Raw genomic sequence first — 19,407 nt, forward strand, 5'->3', positions numbered from 1 at the left:
ATAGGGGAATGAGGTTTTACTGTCTACGGCAAGAGTAGCTTTTATCTAGCCACAGAAAAATCTAGTGTATGAGTTAAGTAAGAAGCAGGAGCTAGGACTCAGGGTGAAGGTGGTCTGTATTTCTCATGAGGGTGCTGGTGTTTTTTATTTTTATTTATTTTTAATTTTGTTATCATTAATCTATAATTACATGAAGAACATTATGTTTACTAGGATCCCCCCTTCACCAAGTCCCCCCAACAAACCCCATTACAGTCCCTGTCCATCAACGTAGTAAGATGCTGTAGAATCACTACTTGTCTTCTCTGTGTTCTACAGCCCTCCCCATACTCCCCCCCCCAACATTATACATGCTAATAGTATTACCCCTTTCTTTTTCCATGCCCTTATCCCTCTCTTCCCATCAATCCTCCCCAGTCTCTTTCCCTTTGGTAACTGTTAGTCCATTCTTGGGTTCTGGGATTCTGCTACTGTTTTATTCCTACAGTTTTTCTTTATTCTTATACTCCACAGATGAGTGAAATCATTTGGTACTTGTTTTTCTCCACCTGGCTTATTTCACTGAGCATAATACCCTCTAGCTCCATCCATGTTGAAAATGATAGGATTTGTTTTCTTCTTATGGCTGAATAATATGCCATTGTGTATATGTACCACGTCTTCTTTATCCACTCATCTACTGATGGACACTTTGGTTGCTTCCATTTCTTGGCTATTGTAAATAGTGCTGCGATAAACATAGGGGTGTATCTGTCTTTTTCAAACTGGGCTGCTGCATTCTTAGGGTAAATTCCTAGGAGTGGAATTCCTGGGTCAAATGGTATTTCTATTTTGAGCTTTTTGAGGAACCTCCATACTGCTTTCCACAATGGTTCAACTCATTTACATTCCCACCAGCAGTGTAGGAGGGTACTGGTTTCTCCACAACTTCGCCAACATTTGTTGTTGTTTGTGTTTTGGATGGTGGCGATCCTTACTGGTCTGAGGTGATATGTCATTGTGGTTTTAATTTGCATTTCTCTGATGACAAGCGATGTGGAGCATCCTTTCATGTGCCTGTTGGTCATCTGAATATCTTCTTTGGAGAACTGTCTGTTCAGCTCCTCTGCCCATTTTTTAATTGGATTATTTGCTTTTTGTTTGTTGAGGTGCACGAGCTCTTTATATAATTTGGATGTCAAGCCTTTATTGGATCTGTCATTTATGAATATATTCTCCCATACTGTAGAGAACCTTTTTGTTCTCTTGGTGGTGTCCTTTGCTGTACAGAAGCTTTTCACTTTGATGTAGTCCCACTTGTTCATTTTTGCTTTTGTTTTCCTTGCTCGGGGAGATATGTTCATGAAGAAGTCGCTCATGTTTATGTCCAAGAGATTTTTGTCTATGTTTTTTTCTAAGAGTTTTATGGTTTCATGACTTACATTCAGGTCTTTGACCCATTTCGAATTTACTTTTGTGTATGGGGTTAGGCAGTGATCCAGTTTCATTCTCTTACATGTAGCTGTCCAGTTTTTCCAGTATCATCTGTTGAAGAGACTGTCATTTCCCCATTGTATGTCTATGGCTCCTTTATCTTATATTAATTGACCATATATGTTTGGGTTATTGTCTGGAGTCTCTATTCTGTTCTACTGGTCTGTGGCTCTGTTCTTGTGCCAGTACCAAATTGTCTTGATTATTGTGGCTTAGTAGTAGAGCTTGAAGTTGGGGAGCAAGATCCCCCCCACTTTATTCTTCCTTCTCAGGATTGCTTTGGCTATTCGGGGTCTTTGGTGTTTCCATATGAATTTTAGAACTATTTGTTCCAGTTTGTTGAAGAATGCTGTTGGTAATTTGATAGGGATTGCATCAAATCTGTAGAGTGCTTTGGGCAGGATGGCCATTTTGACAATATTGATTCTTCCTAGCCAAGAGCATGGGAAGAGTTTCCATTTGTTAGTGTCCTGTTTAATTTGTGTTAATAGTGTCTTGTAGTTTTGAGGGTATAGGTATTTTACTTCCTTGGTTAGGTTTATTCCTAGGTATTTTTTTTTTGATGCAACTGTGAATGAAATTGTTTTCCTGATTTCTCTTTCTGCTAGTTCATCGTTAGTGTTTAGGAAAGCTACAGATTTCTGTGGATTAATTTTGTATCCTGCAACTTTGCTGAATTCAGGTATTTGTTCTGGTAGTTTTGGAGTGGAGTCATTAGGGTTTTTTATGTACAATATCATGTCATCTGCAAATAGTGACAGTTTAACTTCTTCTTTACCAATCTGGATTCCTTGTATTTCTTTGTTTTGTCTAACTGCCGTGGCTAGGACCTCCAGTACTATGTTGAATAACAGTGGGGAGAGTGGGCATCCCTGTCTTGTACCCGATCTCAGAGGAAAAGCTTTCAGCTTCTCGCTGTTCAGTATGATGTTGGCTGTGGGTTTATCATATATGGCCTTTATTATGTTGAGGTACTTGCCCTCTATGCCCATTTTGTTGAGAGTTTTTATCATGAATGGATGTTGAATTTTGTCGAATGCTTTTTCAGCATCTACGGAGATGATCATGTGGTTTTTGACCTTCTTTTAATTTATGTGGTGGATGATGTTGATGGATTTTCGAATGTTGTACCATCCTTGCATCCCTGAGATGAATCCCACTTGGTCATGGTGTATGATCCTTTTGATGTATTTTTGAATTCAGTTTGCTAATATTTTGTTGAGTGTTTTTGCATCTGTGTTCATCAGGGATATTGGTCTGTAATTTTCTTTTCTGGTGGGGTGTTTGCCTGGTTTTGGTATTAGGGTGATGTTGGCTTCATAGAATGAGTTTGGTGGTATTCCCTCCTCTTCTATTTTTTGGAAAACTTTAAGGAGAATGGGTATTGTATCTTTTCTGTATGTCTGATACAATTCCGAGGTAAATCCATCTGGCCCCTGGGTTTTGCTCTTGGGTAGTTTTTTGATTACCAATTCAATTTCTTTGCTTGTAATTGGTTTGTTTAGATTTTCTGTTTCTTTTTTGGTCAGTCTTGGAAGGTTGTATTTTTCTAGGAAGTTGTCCATTTCTTCTAGGTTTTCCAGCTTCTTAGCATAATCGTTTCATAGTCTCTAATAATTCTTTGTATTTCTGTGGGGTCCGTCGTGATGTTTCCTTTCTCATTTCTGATTCTATTGATGTGTGTAGATTCTCTTTTTCTCTTAATAAGTCTGGCTAGAGGCTTATCTATCTTGTTTATTTTCTCAAAAAATCAGCTCTTGGTTTCATTGATTTTTCCTATTGTTTTGTTCTTCTCAATTTTGTTTATTTCTTCTCTGATCTTTATTATGTCCCTCCTTCTGCTGACTTTAGGCCTCATTTGTTCTTCTTTTTCCAATTTCGATAATTGTGACATTAGACTATTCATTTGGGATTGTTCTTCCTTCTTTAAATATGCCTGGATTGCTATGTACTTTCCTCTGAAGACTGCTTTCGCTGCGTCCCACAGAAGTTAGGGCTTTGTATTGTTGTTGTCATTTGTTTCCTGTCAATTGCTTGATTTCTATCTTAATTTGGTCATTGGTCCATTGATTATTTAATAGCATGTTGTTAAGCCTCCATGTGTTTGTGAGCCTGTTTACTTTCTTTGTACAATTTATTTCTAGTTTTATATCTTTGTTGTGTGAAGAGTTGGTTGGTGGAATTTCAGTCTTTTTGAATTTACTGAGGCCCTTTTTGTGGCCTAGTATGTGGTCTATTCTGGAGAATATTCCATGTGCACTTGAGAAGAATGTATATCCTGTTGCTTTTGAATGTAGAGTTCTGTAGATGACTATTAGGTCCATCTGTTCTAGTGTGTTGTTCAGTGCCTCTGTGTCCTTACTTATTTTCTGTGTGGTGGATCTATCCTTTAGAGTGAGTGGTGTGTTGAAGTCTCCAAAAATGAGTGCATTGCATTCTATTTCTTCCTTTAATTCTGTTATTATTTGTTTCACATATGCTGGTTCTCCTGTGTTGGGTGCATGTATATTTATAATGGTTATATCCTCTTGTTTGACTGACCCCTTTATCATTATGTAATGTCCTTCTTTATCTCTTGTTACTTTCTTTGTTTTGAAGTCTATTTTGTCTGATACTAGTACTGCAACACCTGCTTTTTTCTCCCTGTTGTTTGCATGAAATATCTTTTACCATCCCTTGAGTTTTAGTCTGTGCATGTCTTTGGGTTTGAGGTGAGTCTCTTGTAAGTGGCATGTAGATGGGTCTTGCTTTTTTATCCATTCTGTTAGTCTGTGTCTTTTGATTGGTGAATTCAGTCCATTCACATTTAGGGTGATTATTGAAAGATATGTACTTATTGCCATTGCAGGCTTTAGATTCGTGGTTACCAAAGGTTCAAGGGTAGCTTCTTTAGTATCTTACTGTCTAACTTAACTTGGTTATTGAGCTGTTATAAACACTGTCTGATGATTCTTTATTTCCCTTCTCATTCCTCCTCCCCTATTCTTTATATGTTGGTTGTTTTATTCTGTGCTCTTTTGTGTTTCCTTTAACTGCTTTTGTGGGTAGTTGATGTTATTTTTTGCCTTTAGTTAGTATTTGGTTGGTCTGCTTTCTCTGCTGATTTTATTTTCTCTGGTGACATCTATTTAGTCTTAGGAGTGCTCCCATCTAGAGCAGTCCCTCTAAAAACCCTGTGGGGGTGGTTTGTGGGAGGCAAATTCCCTCAACTTTTGCTTGTCTGGGAATTGTTTAATTCCTCCTTCATATTTAAAAGATAATCGTGCTGGATGTAGTATTTTTGGGTCAAGGCCCTTCTGTTTCATTTCATTAAATATATCATGCCATTCTCTTCTGGCCTGTAAGATTTCTGTTGAGAAGTCTGATGATAGCCTGATGGGTTTTCCTTTGTAGGTGACCTTTTTCCTCTATCTAGCTGCCTTTGAAACTCTTTCCTTGTCCTTGATCTTTGCCACTTTAATTATTATGTGTCTTGGTGTTGTCCTCCTTGGATCCCTTCTGTTTGGAGTTCTGTGTACTTCTGTGGTCTGAGTGACTATTTCCTCCCCCAGTTTGGGGAAATTTTCAGCCATTATTTCTTCAAAGACACTTTCTATCCCTTTTTCTCTCTCTTCTTCTTCTGGTACCCCTCCCCTATAATCCGGATATTGTTCCTTTTGGATTGGTCACACTGTTCTCTTAATATTGTTTCATTCCTGGAGATCCTTTTATCTTTTTCTGCATCAGCTTCTATGCATTCCTGTTCTCTGGTTTCTGTTCCATCAATCGCCCCTTGCATCTCATCCATTCTACTTTTAAATCCTTCAAGAGATTGTTTTATTTCTGCAGCTCCATCAGCATGGTTATGACCTTTATTTTGAATTCTTTTTCAGGGAGATTGGTTAGATCTATCTCTCCCAGCTCCTTCTCAGAGGTTGTCTCTGTGATTTTGGTCTGGATCAAATTCTTCTGCCTTTTCATGGGGTAGAGGTAGTTGTGGGGAGCTGGTGGGTGTCGGCTGTGAGAACGTCCCTTCTTGCTCGTTTGTGGCCTTCCATTCCTGGGAGAATGGCGACCCCTAGCGGCTTGTGCTGGGCAGCTGCATGCAGACGGGGTCTCTGATTCTTGCCCTGCCTCTGTGGAGTAAGCTCTGCGGTTGCTGTGGGCGAGGCCGCTCTCAGGCTGCTGCTCTGCTACCGCGGAGCTGCATTGGAGGGGAACAGGCGGGAGGCTGTTTATCACTGTGTGGGGCCTCAGAGCTGTGCTGCTGCCCATGGGGTTAGGCGCCCGGAATTCCCCGGGATTCCCAGCTGCTGTGCTGAATATCCTGGGATGCTTCCGTCCAGCTGTGGTGTTCCTGTCCGTTTTAAGATTTTCAAAGGGCACTTGCTTTTCTTTGTCCCAGGGGTGCCACCTGCAAGGACCTGCTCACAAGTTTTACTGTTCCATTTCCCTAGTATCCAGCATCCCATGCACTGTGTGTCTGCGCTCCCAGTGTGGATGAGTAGGGCTGGGTATTTAGCAGTCCTGGGCTCCCTCTCCCTTCCCGCTCCATCTCCTCTCCTCCTGTAGGAAGCTGGGGTGAGGGGCACTCGACTCCCGCCAGGCCGTGGCTTGTGTCTTACCTCCTTCATGAGGCGCTGGGTTCTCACAGGTGTAGATGTAGCCTGGCTATTGTCCTGTATCTTCTGGTCTCTCTTTTAGGGATAGTTGTATTTGTTGTATTTTCAAAAATATGTATGGTTTTGGGAGGAGATTTAAGCTGCTCTACTCACGCTGCCATCTTGGCTCCTCCCCGTGCTGGTGTTTTAACTGTGACTGCCAAGGGGAAAAGAGGAAGTGAGGCAGAGCAGGGGGACGTTTTCTCTGTATGTCAAGTGTACTTTGAATTAACAGATAAGTTATAATGTTTTTGCTTCAAAACCCTAAAAAATGCCCCTATTTAGAATATTATATACATGCCTTTCAATCTATTCTGCTGTTATATTTTGTTTTATTATGTTTGGCCTTTTTAAAATTGAGTTATAATTTGTATGTAATAAAATGTTTAGCTCTTAAACAGACAGTGATGATTTTTGTTAATTGTATATATCTATGTAACTACCACTCAGAACAAGTTTTCTCCTGTCACTTTCCAGTTGAATCCTCAACTCTAGAGGCAGAAATCACTTTTTGGTTTCTGTCAACATAGATTAGTTTCTCTGTTGCTGGAGAGCTTTCTGTGTTAGACTGTTCGGATATGTTTTGTAAGGCGATTGTGGAAATATCTTTCCAGAAAAGCATAGACTTTTGTAAAAGGAAACCTTTTATTTCCTGCTCATATACTGCTGAATTCTCACAATTAATCACCCTGGTTATTCCCTCACGAGGAGACAAAAGTATTTTAATGAAATTTAGTCTCATTTCTACTTTGTTTTACATCTTCTCTTTTTTGAAAAAGTGCAGGTTTATCTCTCAGGGGTCTCTGTGATCTTACTTTGCTTTTCCTTGACTTTCATGTCACTGTTCATTAAATTAGTTGTTTGTTCAAAATATGTGATCTTGGATATTTTTCCATGGGTGTTGAAATTTATCTTAGTTCCTAGAGTTTTAAAATGTTGCAGCGATTATTATGTTATTCTACTTCAGCTGAGTTTATGTGACTTAGGGATGACAAGAAATTTACATTCATTGTACTCATGGTAATACTAGCACCTGACATTTCAATTTATCAGTTTATGAAATATTAACAAGAGTATCATCAAATATTTTTTCATACTTTTTAGTGCTATCTAATTTTCTTCTGCTTTTATTTTTGTTTGAATGACCTTATTACTTAAATATTAAAGTTATCTCTGGTAATATGTTTTTTATTTTTTTTATTCTAGTACATTCAACCCCGAAAGAAATAACAGTGTCTACGGGACAAGAAGAGGAACCTAATAGCCTAGTTAAATATTTCAGTGTTGTTTGGTGTAAGGCTTCAAAGAAAAAACACAAAAAGTGGGAAGGTGATGCTGTTCTTATTGTAAAAGGAAAATCATTTACATTAAAGGATTTGGAAGGCAAAGACATTGGAAGAGGTATTGTGATATTACCTGATGTTTATGATTGGGCCTAAACTTTGGGTATATCTTGGGATAATTGAAATATAATCGGGTTTTATAAAGGGATAGATTAAGTGTTCTTTAATAGACTTTAATATCTAAATTATCTCATAAACATGAAATTATCTCATGATAGTCTCACAATCTTATGTATACTAACTCAGTGAAGCATATCTCATCCCATGGCTTCATTTTCTCCAAAAATTAAATGGTCAACTAGGTGTATATAGTTAGTATGGTTTTTTTCTGAGGGTAAGCAGTTTGTCTTAGTGTGCTTTTTTTTCTAGAATGCTAATTTATTAAAAGTTGAAGAGATTGATATCAAGAGTAGAAAGATACCTAATTTCAATGATACCAAACAAAATTTTGAAAAAAGCAAGGAGATAATGGCTAGGAATGACATAGATTGATATATCTAAATTGTAGGTTACCATCATTTCTATTAAAAAAACATCACCAATATGATCTGTACTATATATTCATCTTTGGATAATACAATTTAGCCCACAAATTCATAATTCTTAACAGATCATGATTATTTTTTTGTATTGTCTCCTATTGTTCAATTTTGAGTGTAGTCCATAATGATAAAATCTGTTGTATATGTTCATTCATTCATTTAAAAATATCATAGTTCATAGTTTTCAGTGCCAGGCATTATACTGGAATAAACATTCAAAGATAGAAATGATTTTTAGTTTAGTGGGGAAGGGCAATGTAATTGATAATTAGAAAGCAGTAAGGTAATTGTTACAGTGAGAATTTGTACCCAGTACAATAGGAATAGAAGGAACATTTAAGTCTGCCTCAGAGGCTAGGGCAAAACTTCATAGGAGTTACTGTTTAAGGTAATATTTGAAGGATGAATAGTTTTATAGGGTAAGAGAAAGGGGCATATACAAGAGGGATTGTATATACAAAGGCACAAAAGCAGGAGAGAATTTTAACTAGTTCAGTGTTTCAGGAATGTAGGATAAGAAGGGCAGTGACAGAGTGGCAAGAGTTGAGGCCAAACTGAATTCTCTGCAACAGAATTTTATTTGGAAGTCTTGGACAACTACTATACACATAATATCATTCTTGTTGTTTAGAGAAATTAAAAAGAAAAATTACAGTACACATTCCATATTTTGGTTAAGGTAGATTGGGGCTGCATTTTGGGAGAACTTGTTCATGTCTGTTTAGGGAAATTATATTTGAAAGCCAACTAGAGAAGTAAAAATTATCAAAATTGCCCTGGAATATCTCTTACCCAAAAGGTATAGTATACATGATTTTGTGTAAGTGTATTTTAGAATAAAATCTTTCAGTTGCAAGTAGCAGAAAAATGCAAAATAGGTTTAAACAGAGTTTTACCCTGACTACATTTTAGAATCCCCTAACATGCTTCTAAAAAATGCCAACACTGAGTCCCTGACCTCAGAGGCTGTGCTAATTTATTTGGCTAGATGGTGGGGAAATTGGGCATAAATATATTAGTTTCCAGGTGATTCTAATATCCAGCAGGAGTTGAGAACTGCTGGTTTAAACATTAAAGGGAACTTTATTGGCTTTCCAAATGAAAATGTCAAAACATAAAACTTGGTTGCTTAATTATAACAATAAACATATCAACCTGGAGTTAATTTTGCAAGTTACTGCCTGTAACATGAGCAGTTTTTCTTTTCTTTTTTTAAATTAAGATATCATTTATATACAATCTTATGAAAGTTCCACATGAGTAACATTGGGGTTTCAACATTCACCCATGTTATCAACTCCCCCTACCCCATTGTAATCACTGTCCATCAGTGTAGTAAGAATCTGCAGTCAATACTAGTCTTCTCTGCTGTTGAGCCATTTTTATTTTAAATAAAGTGGATATACAGCACCTAAATATTGTTACTGTAGGGATGGAGACTCAAGAAAACTGAAGCTGGCATGCTGAAATTGCTAATAGCTATTATTATGTAGTCAGGCTCAATTGACCATCATTATACAATATCCAGAAAAAAATAAGTGTGGGAAACAAAGTTCAAGAGTTTTAAGAAAGGCTTCTGAAGATGTAGAGATGTTTGAGAGAGTCATCACTATGGATCAAAGTAAAATGAAAGATCCTAGAGTTATAGAGGCATCTAGAGATGGCTCAAAAGAAAGTTTTTTCTTGTGTCACCTTTCCATGTAAAACTGAGATGAATAGTAATTGGATTCATGTGGAAATAAAACTATAATCTTCATCAATGTGTAGAGGTCAAGACTGCTGTTGAATTGAGATAGTTTGGGGAATGGAGGTATGAGTCTTTGGTACTTAGGAACACCAGCTAAGTAATGTATGCCTGTATCAGAGTATTAAAATTAAAAAGTGCTCGATCATAAATAATTTGAGAATATAATATTAGTTACTATTTGGCACAGATTGTTAATTTTAACCTATTTTTAATAGGGTACATTGTAGCAATTTCCAGCTAGTTTGAAAGGGTCATGCCATATTTTCTAAAATGTGACAATCTTCTATTTTTGATTTTTAGAGACTTAAAAAAGTTTGTTATAGCAATAATTGCCCCTTGTAATGACACAGTAACTATGCATTTAATATAGACAAGCATAGGAGTCTATAATCCCATCACTTATCTGGTTAATGAACTCTTTTAGAGCAGACTGTGACCAGCTGATTCATATTTATATTCTGTAAACACCTTACACATGGCAATGCTTAATGTCTGCTGAATTACTGGTAATTCAGTTGGATAATCTAGAAGAAATGGACAACTTTCTAGAAAAATACAACCTTCCAAGATTGACCCAGGAAGAAACAGAAAATCTGAAGAGACCAATTACCAGCAATAAAATTGAGTTGGTAATCAAAAAACTACCTAAGAACAAAACTCCCATACCAGATGGCTTCACCGCTGAATTTTATCAAACATTTAAAGAAAATCTAACAGCCATCCTCTTTAAAGTTTTCCAAAAAGTAGAAGAGGAGGGAATACTTCCAAACTCATACTATTAAGCCAGCATCACTCTAATACCAAAACCAGGGAAAGACACCACAAAAAAAGAAAATTACAGACCAACATCCCTGATGAACATACATGCAAAAATACTCAACAAAATATTAGCAAACTGAATTCAAAAATACATCAAAAGGATCATCCATCATGATCAAGTAGGATTTATTCCGGTGATGCAAGGAGGGTACAATATTCAAAAATCCATCAGCATCATCCACCACATCAACAAAAAGAGGGGCAAAAATCACATGATCATCTCCATAGATGCTGAAAAAGCATTCAACAAAATTCAACATCCATTCATGATAAAAATCTCTCAACAAAATGGATATAGAGGGCAAGTACCTCAATGTAATAAAGGCCATATATGACAAACCCATGGCCAACATCATACTTAACAGCAAAAACTAAAAGTTTTTCCACTAAGATTGGGAACAAGACAAAGATGCCCACTCTCCCCACTTTTATTCAACATAGTACTGGAGGTCCTAGCCATGGCAATCAGACAACACAAAGAAATAAAAGGCATCCAGATTGGTAAGGAAAACGTTAAACTGTCACTATTTGCAGATGACATGATACCATACATAAAAAACCCTAAAGACTCCACCCCAAAACTACTAGAACTAATACCTGAATTCAGCAACATTGTAGTATACAATATTAATACACAGAAATCTGTTGCATTCCTATAAACTAATGATAAACTAGCAGAAGAGAAATAGGAAAACAATCTATTTACAGTTGCATCAAAAAGAATAAAAAATCAAGGAGGTGAAAGACCTATGCCCTGCAAACTACAAGACACTCATGAGAGAAATTAAAGAAGACACCAATAAATGGAAATACATCCTGTGCTCCTGGATAGGAAGAATTAATATTGTCAAAATGGTCATCCTGCCTAGAGCAATCTACAGATTCAGTGCAATCCCTGTCAAAATACCAACAGCATTATTCAACAAACTAGAACAACTAGTTCTAAAATTCATATGGAACCACAAAAGACCCCAAATAGCCAAAGCAATCCTGAGAAGGAAGAATAAAGCTGAGGGGATTTCACTCCTCAACTCAAGCTCTACTACAAAGCCATAGTAATCAAGACAATTTGGTACTGGCACAAGAACAGACCCAAAGATCAATGGAATAGAACAGAGATGCCAGATATAAATCCAACCATATATGACAATTAATATATGTTAAAGGAGTCATGGATATACAATGGGGGAATGACATTCTTCAACAACTGGTATTGGCAAAATTGGACAGCTTCATGTAAGAGAATGAAACTGGATTACTGTCTAACTCCATACACAAAAGTAAGTCAAAATGGATCAAAGACTTGAACGTAAGTCATGAAACCATAAAACTCTTAGAAGAAAACATAGGCAAAAACCTCTTGAATATAAACATGAGCAACTTTTTCCTGAACACATCTCCTTGGGGAAGGGAAACAAAAGCAAAAATGTATAAATGGAACTACATCAAACTAAAATCTTCTGTACAGCAAAGGAAACTGGCAGAACAAAAAGGCACACTACAATATGGGACAATATATTCATAAATTACATATCCGATAAGGGGTTAACATAAAAAATATATAAAGAACTCACACACCTCAACACGCAAAAAGCAAATAACCCAATTAAAAAATGGGCGGAGGATCTGAACAGACAGTTCTCCAAAGAAGAAATTCAGACGACCAACAGGAACATGAATAGATGCTCCACATCGCTAATTATCAGAGAAATGCAAATAAAAACCACAATGAGATATCACCTCACACCAGTTAGGATGGCCAGCATCGAAAAGACTAAGAATAACAAATGCTGGCCATGGTGCAGAGAAAGGGGAACCCTCCTACACTGCTGGTGGGAATGTAAACTAGTTCAACCATTGTGGAAAGCATATGGGGGTGCCTCAAAAAACTAAAAGTAGAAATACCATTTGACCCAGGAATCCCACTCCTACATATTTACCAGAAGAAAACAAGATCCCTGATTCAAAAAGACATATGTATCCCTATGTTTATCACAGCACTATTTAGAATAGCCAAGATATGGAAGCAACCCAAGAGTCTATCAATAGATGAATGGATAAAGAAGATGTGGTACATATACACAATGGAATATTATTCAGCCATAAGAAGAAAACAAATCCTACCATTTGCACAACAAGGATGGAGCTCGAGGGTATTATGCTCAGTGAAATAACCCAGGCGGAGAAAGACAAGTACCAAATGATTTCCCTCATTTGTGGAGTATAATAACAAAGCAAAACTGAAGGAACAAAATGGCAGCAGACTCCTAGACTCCAAGAAGGAACTAGCGGTTATCAAAGGAAAGAGGATGGGGAGTGTGGGGAATCTAGGGAGGGAGAAGGGGATTAAGGGGTATTATGATAAGTGCACATAATGTAGGTGGCTCACAGAGAAGGCAGTATAGTATGGAGAAGACAAGTAGTGACTCTACAGCATCTTACTGCACTAATGTACAGTGACTGCAATGGGGTGTGGGGTGGACTTAATAATATAGGTGGTGTTGTAACCACAGTGTTGCTCATATGAAACCTTCATTAGATTATATATCAATGATACCTTGATAAAAAAATAAAATAAATAATTAAAACAAGCTTGATATAATTAAATATTCCATTTTTTATTCTAGAGTTAGAACTTGGACTCTCAGTAGCCTCTTGCCACAAATTATTTTTACTTTGCTATCTCGTGGAATAGTACAGTACTAACTGTGGTTGCTTTTATTGCTGCTTCTCCTTCACATGTGCAGTTGTTTCTAAAGTGGAAATAGAGATGGCATAGTATTTCTCTACTTTGTACACAAGAAAGGAGGGTCCAGATAGCTTACCAAACTGTTTTCTTGGCTTGCTTTTCTATGGGTAACAGAGAGCAAAATGATGAGTACAATAGGCTGTATTTTCAGTAATTAAGAAAAGTCTTTCTTTCTCTAGAGCTTGCCTAATTTTTAAAGCTACATTATTTATTCCTTCTGATTTTTAATTTTTAAATTTTTTTTACCAAAATGATAATTTTTGTTTTCATTTTGGCTTTGGGTTGCACAGGCTATTTGGATTCAAAACACAGTTCTTATTCTGTATGGTGATGGGAAGGTGACTGTGGTATCACTAATTTAAGTCATGTTTGAGTATCAGTAAATTCAATTAATGTTCTTCCTTCTTTGAAGGCACTGGATATAAACTGAAAGAGCTTGAAAAGATTGAAGAGGGCCAAACAATGATGATTGGTGGAAAAGAAATAGAAGTCATGGGTGTAATCTCTCCGGATGATTTCAACAGCGGCAGATGTTTTCAGCTTGGAGGAGGAAGTCCTGCTATCTCAAATTCTTCTCAAGCTGCCAAGAAGTGTTTTTCTAATCCTTTCAAAAATGTCTGTAAGTCAAGTTCAAAGGAAGATAGACAGAATGCTATCCAAAACTGCAAACCACGCCATGACCCATATGCACCAAGTAAGATTTAGAAATAATTTGAGTAGTTTGTTTTTGCTGTCAAAAGATATTTGATATGTGAATTAAAAGTTTAAATTTTGTTTAAGGTTTTCAGGTATAAGTGTATATTATTCTTCAGATATACAGTTTAAGGTATGTTGAAGTTGCATAGCAAAATAGTTTGGGGATGATTTCATAAATACATAATTCTAAGAATACAGTAATGGAAATATGTACATATTGAAGGAAAAATAGACAAATTAGATATGTATACACACGTGTCTATGATTTTGAATAAGATCTGACATTTGTAGTTCAGAGAAAAATTAGTAAATTCATGAATCAATTCTGTTTATACTTCTGTTTTGAAGACTGTATACCTTGATCATATATATTAGTGTTTGAAAATATTGAATGGTGAGATGTCATAAAGAATTCAAATTTTACGTGTGAGAAGTCAATTCAGGTTAATTTTCACATTAATGAATTTAATTTAAAAATTACATTAAAAAGTGAAACATAGCCTGGTTTGTTTTTTTTAGTCTGATTATTTACTCAGCAAGTATTTCTTGAGTACCCTTTATGTACTGGGCCCAGAGACAGAAATGTCATCAGAGATCTTTTCATTTGGTGAGGAGATAGACTAGTAAATTTGAATTGTAGTGTAGTGGATATGGAAGTTGGGAAATAAAGTAGGTTTCTTTCATAATAGCATATATGTATGTCAAGTAACATAATTAAGTACTTTTTCCTCTTGCAAGTATTATGGAAACAGACTCTTAAATAAAGGGGCCTTAGAAATCATTTAGATCAGTTCCTTCACTTTGCATTTTAGGAAAATGAGGCTCAGAAACATAAACTGACTTGCCTAACTTCAAATAATTATTGCCGTTAATTAGGGCAAAAACCCAAAATTAGAAATTCCTAGATCTATATGTGCATATCTGAGACTTGATGGAATTTAAGAGTGGATGCTTGTGTTTCTGATTTTTCTTCTTATCCAAATATTTTGTCTGTCCCACCAGTTCTTTTAACAAGCTTCCTGTTCCTTAGTCTCCTTTCTCTTGCCTTCCTGTACATAATAAAGGCTGTGGGGAACTGAAAAGAATGCTCTGCTTATTCAAAGACCTGAGTTAGATTCCTGATTTTACCACTGAACTAATTGGTTCTTTTTTTTTTTTTGTAGATAATTATTTTTTATTGAAGGGTAGTTGACACACAGTATTACATTACATTAGTTTCAGGTGTACAACATAGTGATTCAACATTTATATACATGACAATTCTAGATACCAGCTATCACCATACCAAGCTGTTACAATATCTTGACTATATTCATTACATCCCGGTTACTTATTATTTTACCATTGGAAGTGTGTACTTTTTTTTTTTTTTTTTGTGAGGGCATCTCTCATATTTATATTGATCAAATGGTTGTTAACAACAATAAAATTCTGTATAGGGGAGTCAATGCTCAATGCACAATCATTAATCCACCCCAAGCCTAATTTTCGTTAGCCTCCAATCTTCTGAGGCATAACAAACAAGTTCTTACATGGAGAACAAATTCTTACATAGTGAATAAGTTCTTACATGGTGAACAGTACAAGGGCAGCCATCACAGAAACCTTCGGTTTTGCTCATGCATTATGAACTATAAACAGTCAGTTCAAATATGAATACTCATTTGATTTTTTTTTTTTTTTAGATAATTATTTTTTATTGAAGGGTAGTTGATGCACAGTATTACATTACATTAGTTTCAAGTATACAACACAGTGATAAAACATTTATACACATAATTCTAGGTTCCAGCTATCACCCTACCAAGCTGTTACAATATCTTGACTATATTCCTTATGCTATACATTACATCCCGGTTACTTATTTATTTTACCATGGGAAGTCTGTCCTTTTTTTTTTTTTTTTTTTTGTGAGGGCATCTCTCATATTTATTGATCAAATGGTTGTTAACGACAATAAAATTCTGTATAGGGGAGTTAATGCTCAATGCACAATCATTAATCCACCCCAAGCCTAATTTTCGTCAGTCTCCAATCTTCTGAGGCATAACAAACAAGTTCTTACATGGAGAACAAATTCTTACATAATGAATAAGTTACATAGTGAACAGTACAAGGGCAGTCATCACAGAAACTTTCGGTTTTGCTCATGCATTATGAACTATAAACAGTCAGTTCAAATATGAATACTCATTTGATTTTTATACTTGATTTATATGTGGATACCACATTTCTCTCTTTATTATTATTATTTTTAATAAAATGCTGGAGTGGTAGGTAGATACAAGATAAAGGTAGAAAACATAGCTTAGTGTTGTAAGAGAGCAAATGTAGATGATCAGGTGTGTGCCTGTAGACTATGTGTTAATCCAAGCTAGACAAGGGCAATAAAACATCCACGTATGCAGAAGATTTCTCTCAGAACAGGGGGGGTGAGGTTCTAAGCCTCACCTCTGTTGATCCCCAATTTCTCACCTGATGACCCCCCTGCGACTGTGCTTATCTTAGGTTGTTCCTCCCTTGAGGAATCTTACCCGTCTCTGGCTAACCAGTCATCTTCCGGGGCCATACAGGGAAATGTAAAGTTGGTAAGTGAGAGAGAAGCCTTATTGTTTGAAATGGTTAGCTTTTTATTTCTTTGCATATTTATGCCCTGTAGCTTCTATGCCCAGCATTTGTCTTGAGGTATCTTTACCACTTGGAAGAATTATGATACTCGGTAAATTTGATATGAGGCACGAATTCTATTTAAGGGTTGTAATTAGGAAGGAAGAAGAAAAGCTATAGAAGTAGCAGGCGGCAGAAAACATGGGAAGATTGATTATTTCTTTGACATATCTTCTTGTAGAGTAACTTCAGCATGTATAGGTTTTAAGCTACTACTTAAACTGCGCACACACATTAACATAATAGGAGTATAGTTACATAACCAAAGCATACTGTAATTACCAGCCATCTCCAGTGAAACCAAGAAAACCAGTTAGGCACGTTAGGCATTTGTGAAAACTTATCTATGATATGGTGGATATTGTCCAACTGAACTTGAACAGTCTGAGAGAAATCAGACAAATTAAAACAACCCATTCCTGGGGACTGTTCACATCCCATATGTTCTTTTAACAGTAAATAGTCTGTAGTTGTAAGATTTTGGAGCGCTACAATTTGCACTTCTCCTAATTCTTGGTTGAGTTCCAACAGTATAGATCCAGTCAAATTTGTTGTTTTACTGTATGCACAGGCCAGCTTAGACATCTCCTTCCTCATTCCCATGGCAAGTCCAGGAACTGGTGGGATGAGTGCATCTATAGCTGTAGCAGTGCGTGGATCTTTGTTGGGGTTTTTTGATGATCATCTTCTGGCATGAGCCTTCCAGAGAGTGCTGATGTTGGAAGTTCTCTTTCATATCGTATCTTAGTTCATTTTCGGGGTAGCCCAATTAGGCTTTGATCCTCTGTATAAACACAAACAGACCCTTTGCCTACACTTTTATATGCCCTTTATACCCTTGTGTAGAACTCATTGGAGGTTACCACACAGGAACTGCCCTTTTTTTTTTTTTTTTTTTGGTATCACTAATCTACACTTACATGACGAATATTATGTTTACTAGGCTCTCCCCTATACCAGGTCCCCCTATAAACCCCTTTACAGTCACTGTCCATCAGCATAGCAAAATGTTGTAGAATCACTACTTGCCTTCCCTTTTCTCCTACACCCCCATGCATGCTAATCTTAATACCCCCCTACTTCTCCCCCCACCCTTATCCCTCCCTACCCACCCTTCCTCCTCAGTCCCTTTCCCTTTGGTACCTGTTAGTCCATTCTTGAGTTCTGTGATTCTGGTGCTGTTTTGTTCCTTCAGTTTTTCCTTTGTTCTTATATTCCACAGATGAGTGAAATCATTTGGTATTTCTCTTTCTCCGCTTGGCTTGTTTCACTGAGCATAATACCCTCCAGCTCCATCCATGTTGCTGCAAATGGTTGGATTTGCCCTTTTCTTATGGCTGAGTAGTATTCCATTGTGTATATGTACCACATCTTCTTTATCCATTCATCTATCGATGGACATTTAGGTTGCTTCCAATTCTTGGCTATTGTAAATAGTGCTGCGATAAACATAGGGGTGCACTGATCTTTCTCATACTTGATTGCTGCATTCTTAGGGTAAATTCCTAGGAGTGCAATTCCTGGGTCAAATGGTAGGTCTGTTTTGAGCATTTTGATGTACCTCCATACTGCTTTCCACAATGGTTGAACTAACTTACATTCCCACCAGCAGTGTAGGAGGGTTCTCCTTTCTCCACAGCCTCGCCAACATTTGTTGTTGTCTGTCTTTTGGATGGCAGCCATCCTTACTGGTGTGAGGTGATACCTCATTGTAGTTTTAATTTGCATTTCTCTGATAATTAGCGATGTGGAGCCTCTTTTCATGTGTCTGTTGGCCATCTGTATTTCTTTTTTGGAGAACTGTCTGTTCAGTTCCTCTGCCCATTTTTTAATTGGGTTATTTGTTTTTTGTTTGTTGAGGCGTGTGAGCTCTTTGTATATTCTGGATGTCAAGCCTTTATCGGATGTGTCATTTTCAAATATATTCTCCCATACTGTAGGGTTCCTTTTTGTTCTATTGATGGTGTCTTTTGCTGTACAGAAGCTTTTCAGCTTAATATATACCCACTTATTCATTTTTGCTGTTGTTTTCCTTGCCCAGGGAGATATGTTCAAGAAGAGGTCACTCATGTTTATGTCTAAGAGGTTTTTGCCTATGTTTTCTACCAAGAGTTTAATGGTTTCATGACTTACATTCAGGTCTTTGATCCATTTTGAGTTTACTTTTGTATATGAGGTTAGACAATGGTCCAGTTTCATTCTCCTACATGTAGCTGTCCAGTTTTGCCAGCACCATCTGTTGAAGAGACTGTCATTTCGCCATTGTATGTCCATGGCTCCTTTATCAAATATTAATTGACCATATATGTCTGGGTAATGTCTGGATTCTCTAGTCTGTTCCATTGGTCTGTGGCTCTGCTCTTGTGCCAGTACCAAATTGTCTTGATTACTAAGGCTTTATAGTAGAGCTTGAAGTTGGGGAGTGAGATCCCCCCTACTTTATTCTTCTTTCTCAGGATTGCTTTGGCTATTCGGGGTCTTTGGTGTTTCCATATGAATTTTTGAACTATTTGTTCCAGTTCATTGAAGAATGTTGCTGGTAGTTTCATAGGGATTGCATCAAATCTGTATATTGCTTTGGGCAGGATGGCCATTTTGACGATATTAATTCTTCCTAGCCACGAGCATGGGATGAGTTTCCATCTGTTAGTGTCCCCTTTAATTTCTCTTAAGAGTGACTTGTAGTTTTCAGAGTATAAGTCTTTCACTTCCTTGGTTAGGTTTATTCCTA

General features: G+C 36.9%; 1 protein-coding gene across 3 annotated transcripts in view; it reads left to right on the top strand.

Annotated features, from left to right (window-relative positions):
• RAD54B (RAD54 homolog B) overlaps positions 1-19,407 on the top strand; it is a 107,977-nt gene that overhangs the window by 51,578 nt on the left and 36,992 nt on the right. For all 3 annotated transcript variants that reach the window (XM_036933194.2, XM_057497893.1, XM_057497892.1), the window contains exons 4-5: positions 7,320-7,514; positions 13,726-14,007. In XM_036933194.2, coding sequence (XP_036789089.2) covers positions 7,320-7,514; positions 13,726-14,007 — 477 coding nt within the window. The remainder of the gene's footprint in view (positions 1-7,319; positions 7,515-13,725; positions 14,008-19,407) is intronic.

The sequence above is a fragment of the Manis pentadactyla genome, chromosome 3 (assembly GCF_030020395.1).
Source record: "Manis pentadactyla isolate mManPen7 chromosome 3, mManPen7.hap1, whole genome shotgun sequence".
Taxonomy (NCBI): domain Eukaryota; kingdom Metazoa; phylum Chordata; class Mammalia; order Pholidota; family Manidae; genus Manis; species Manis pentadactyla.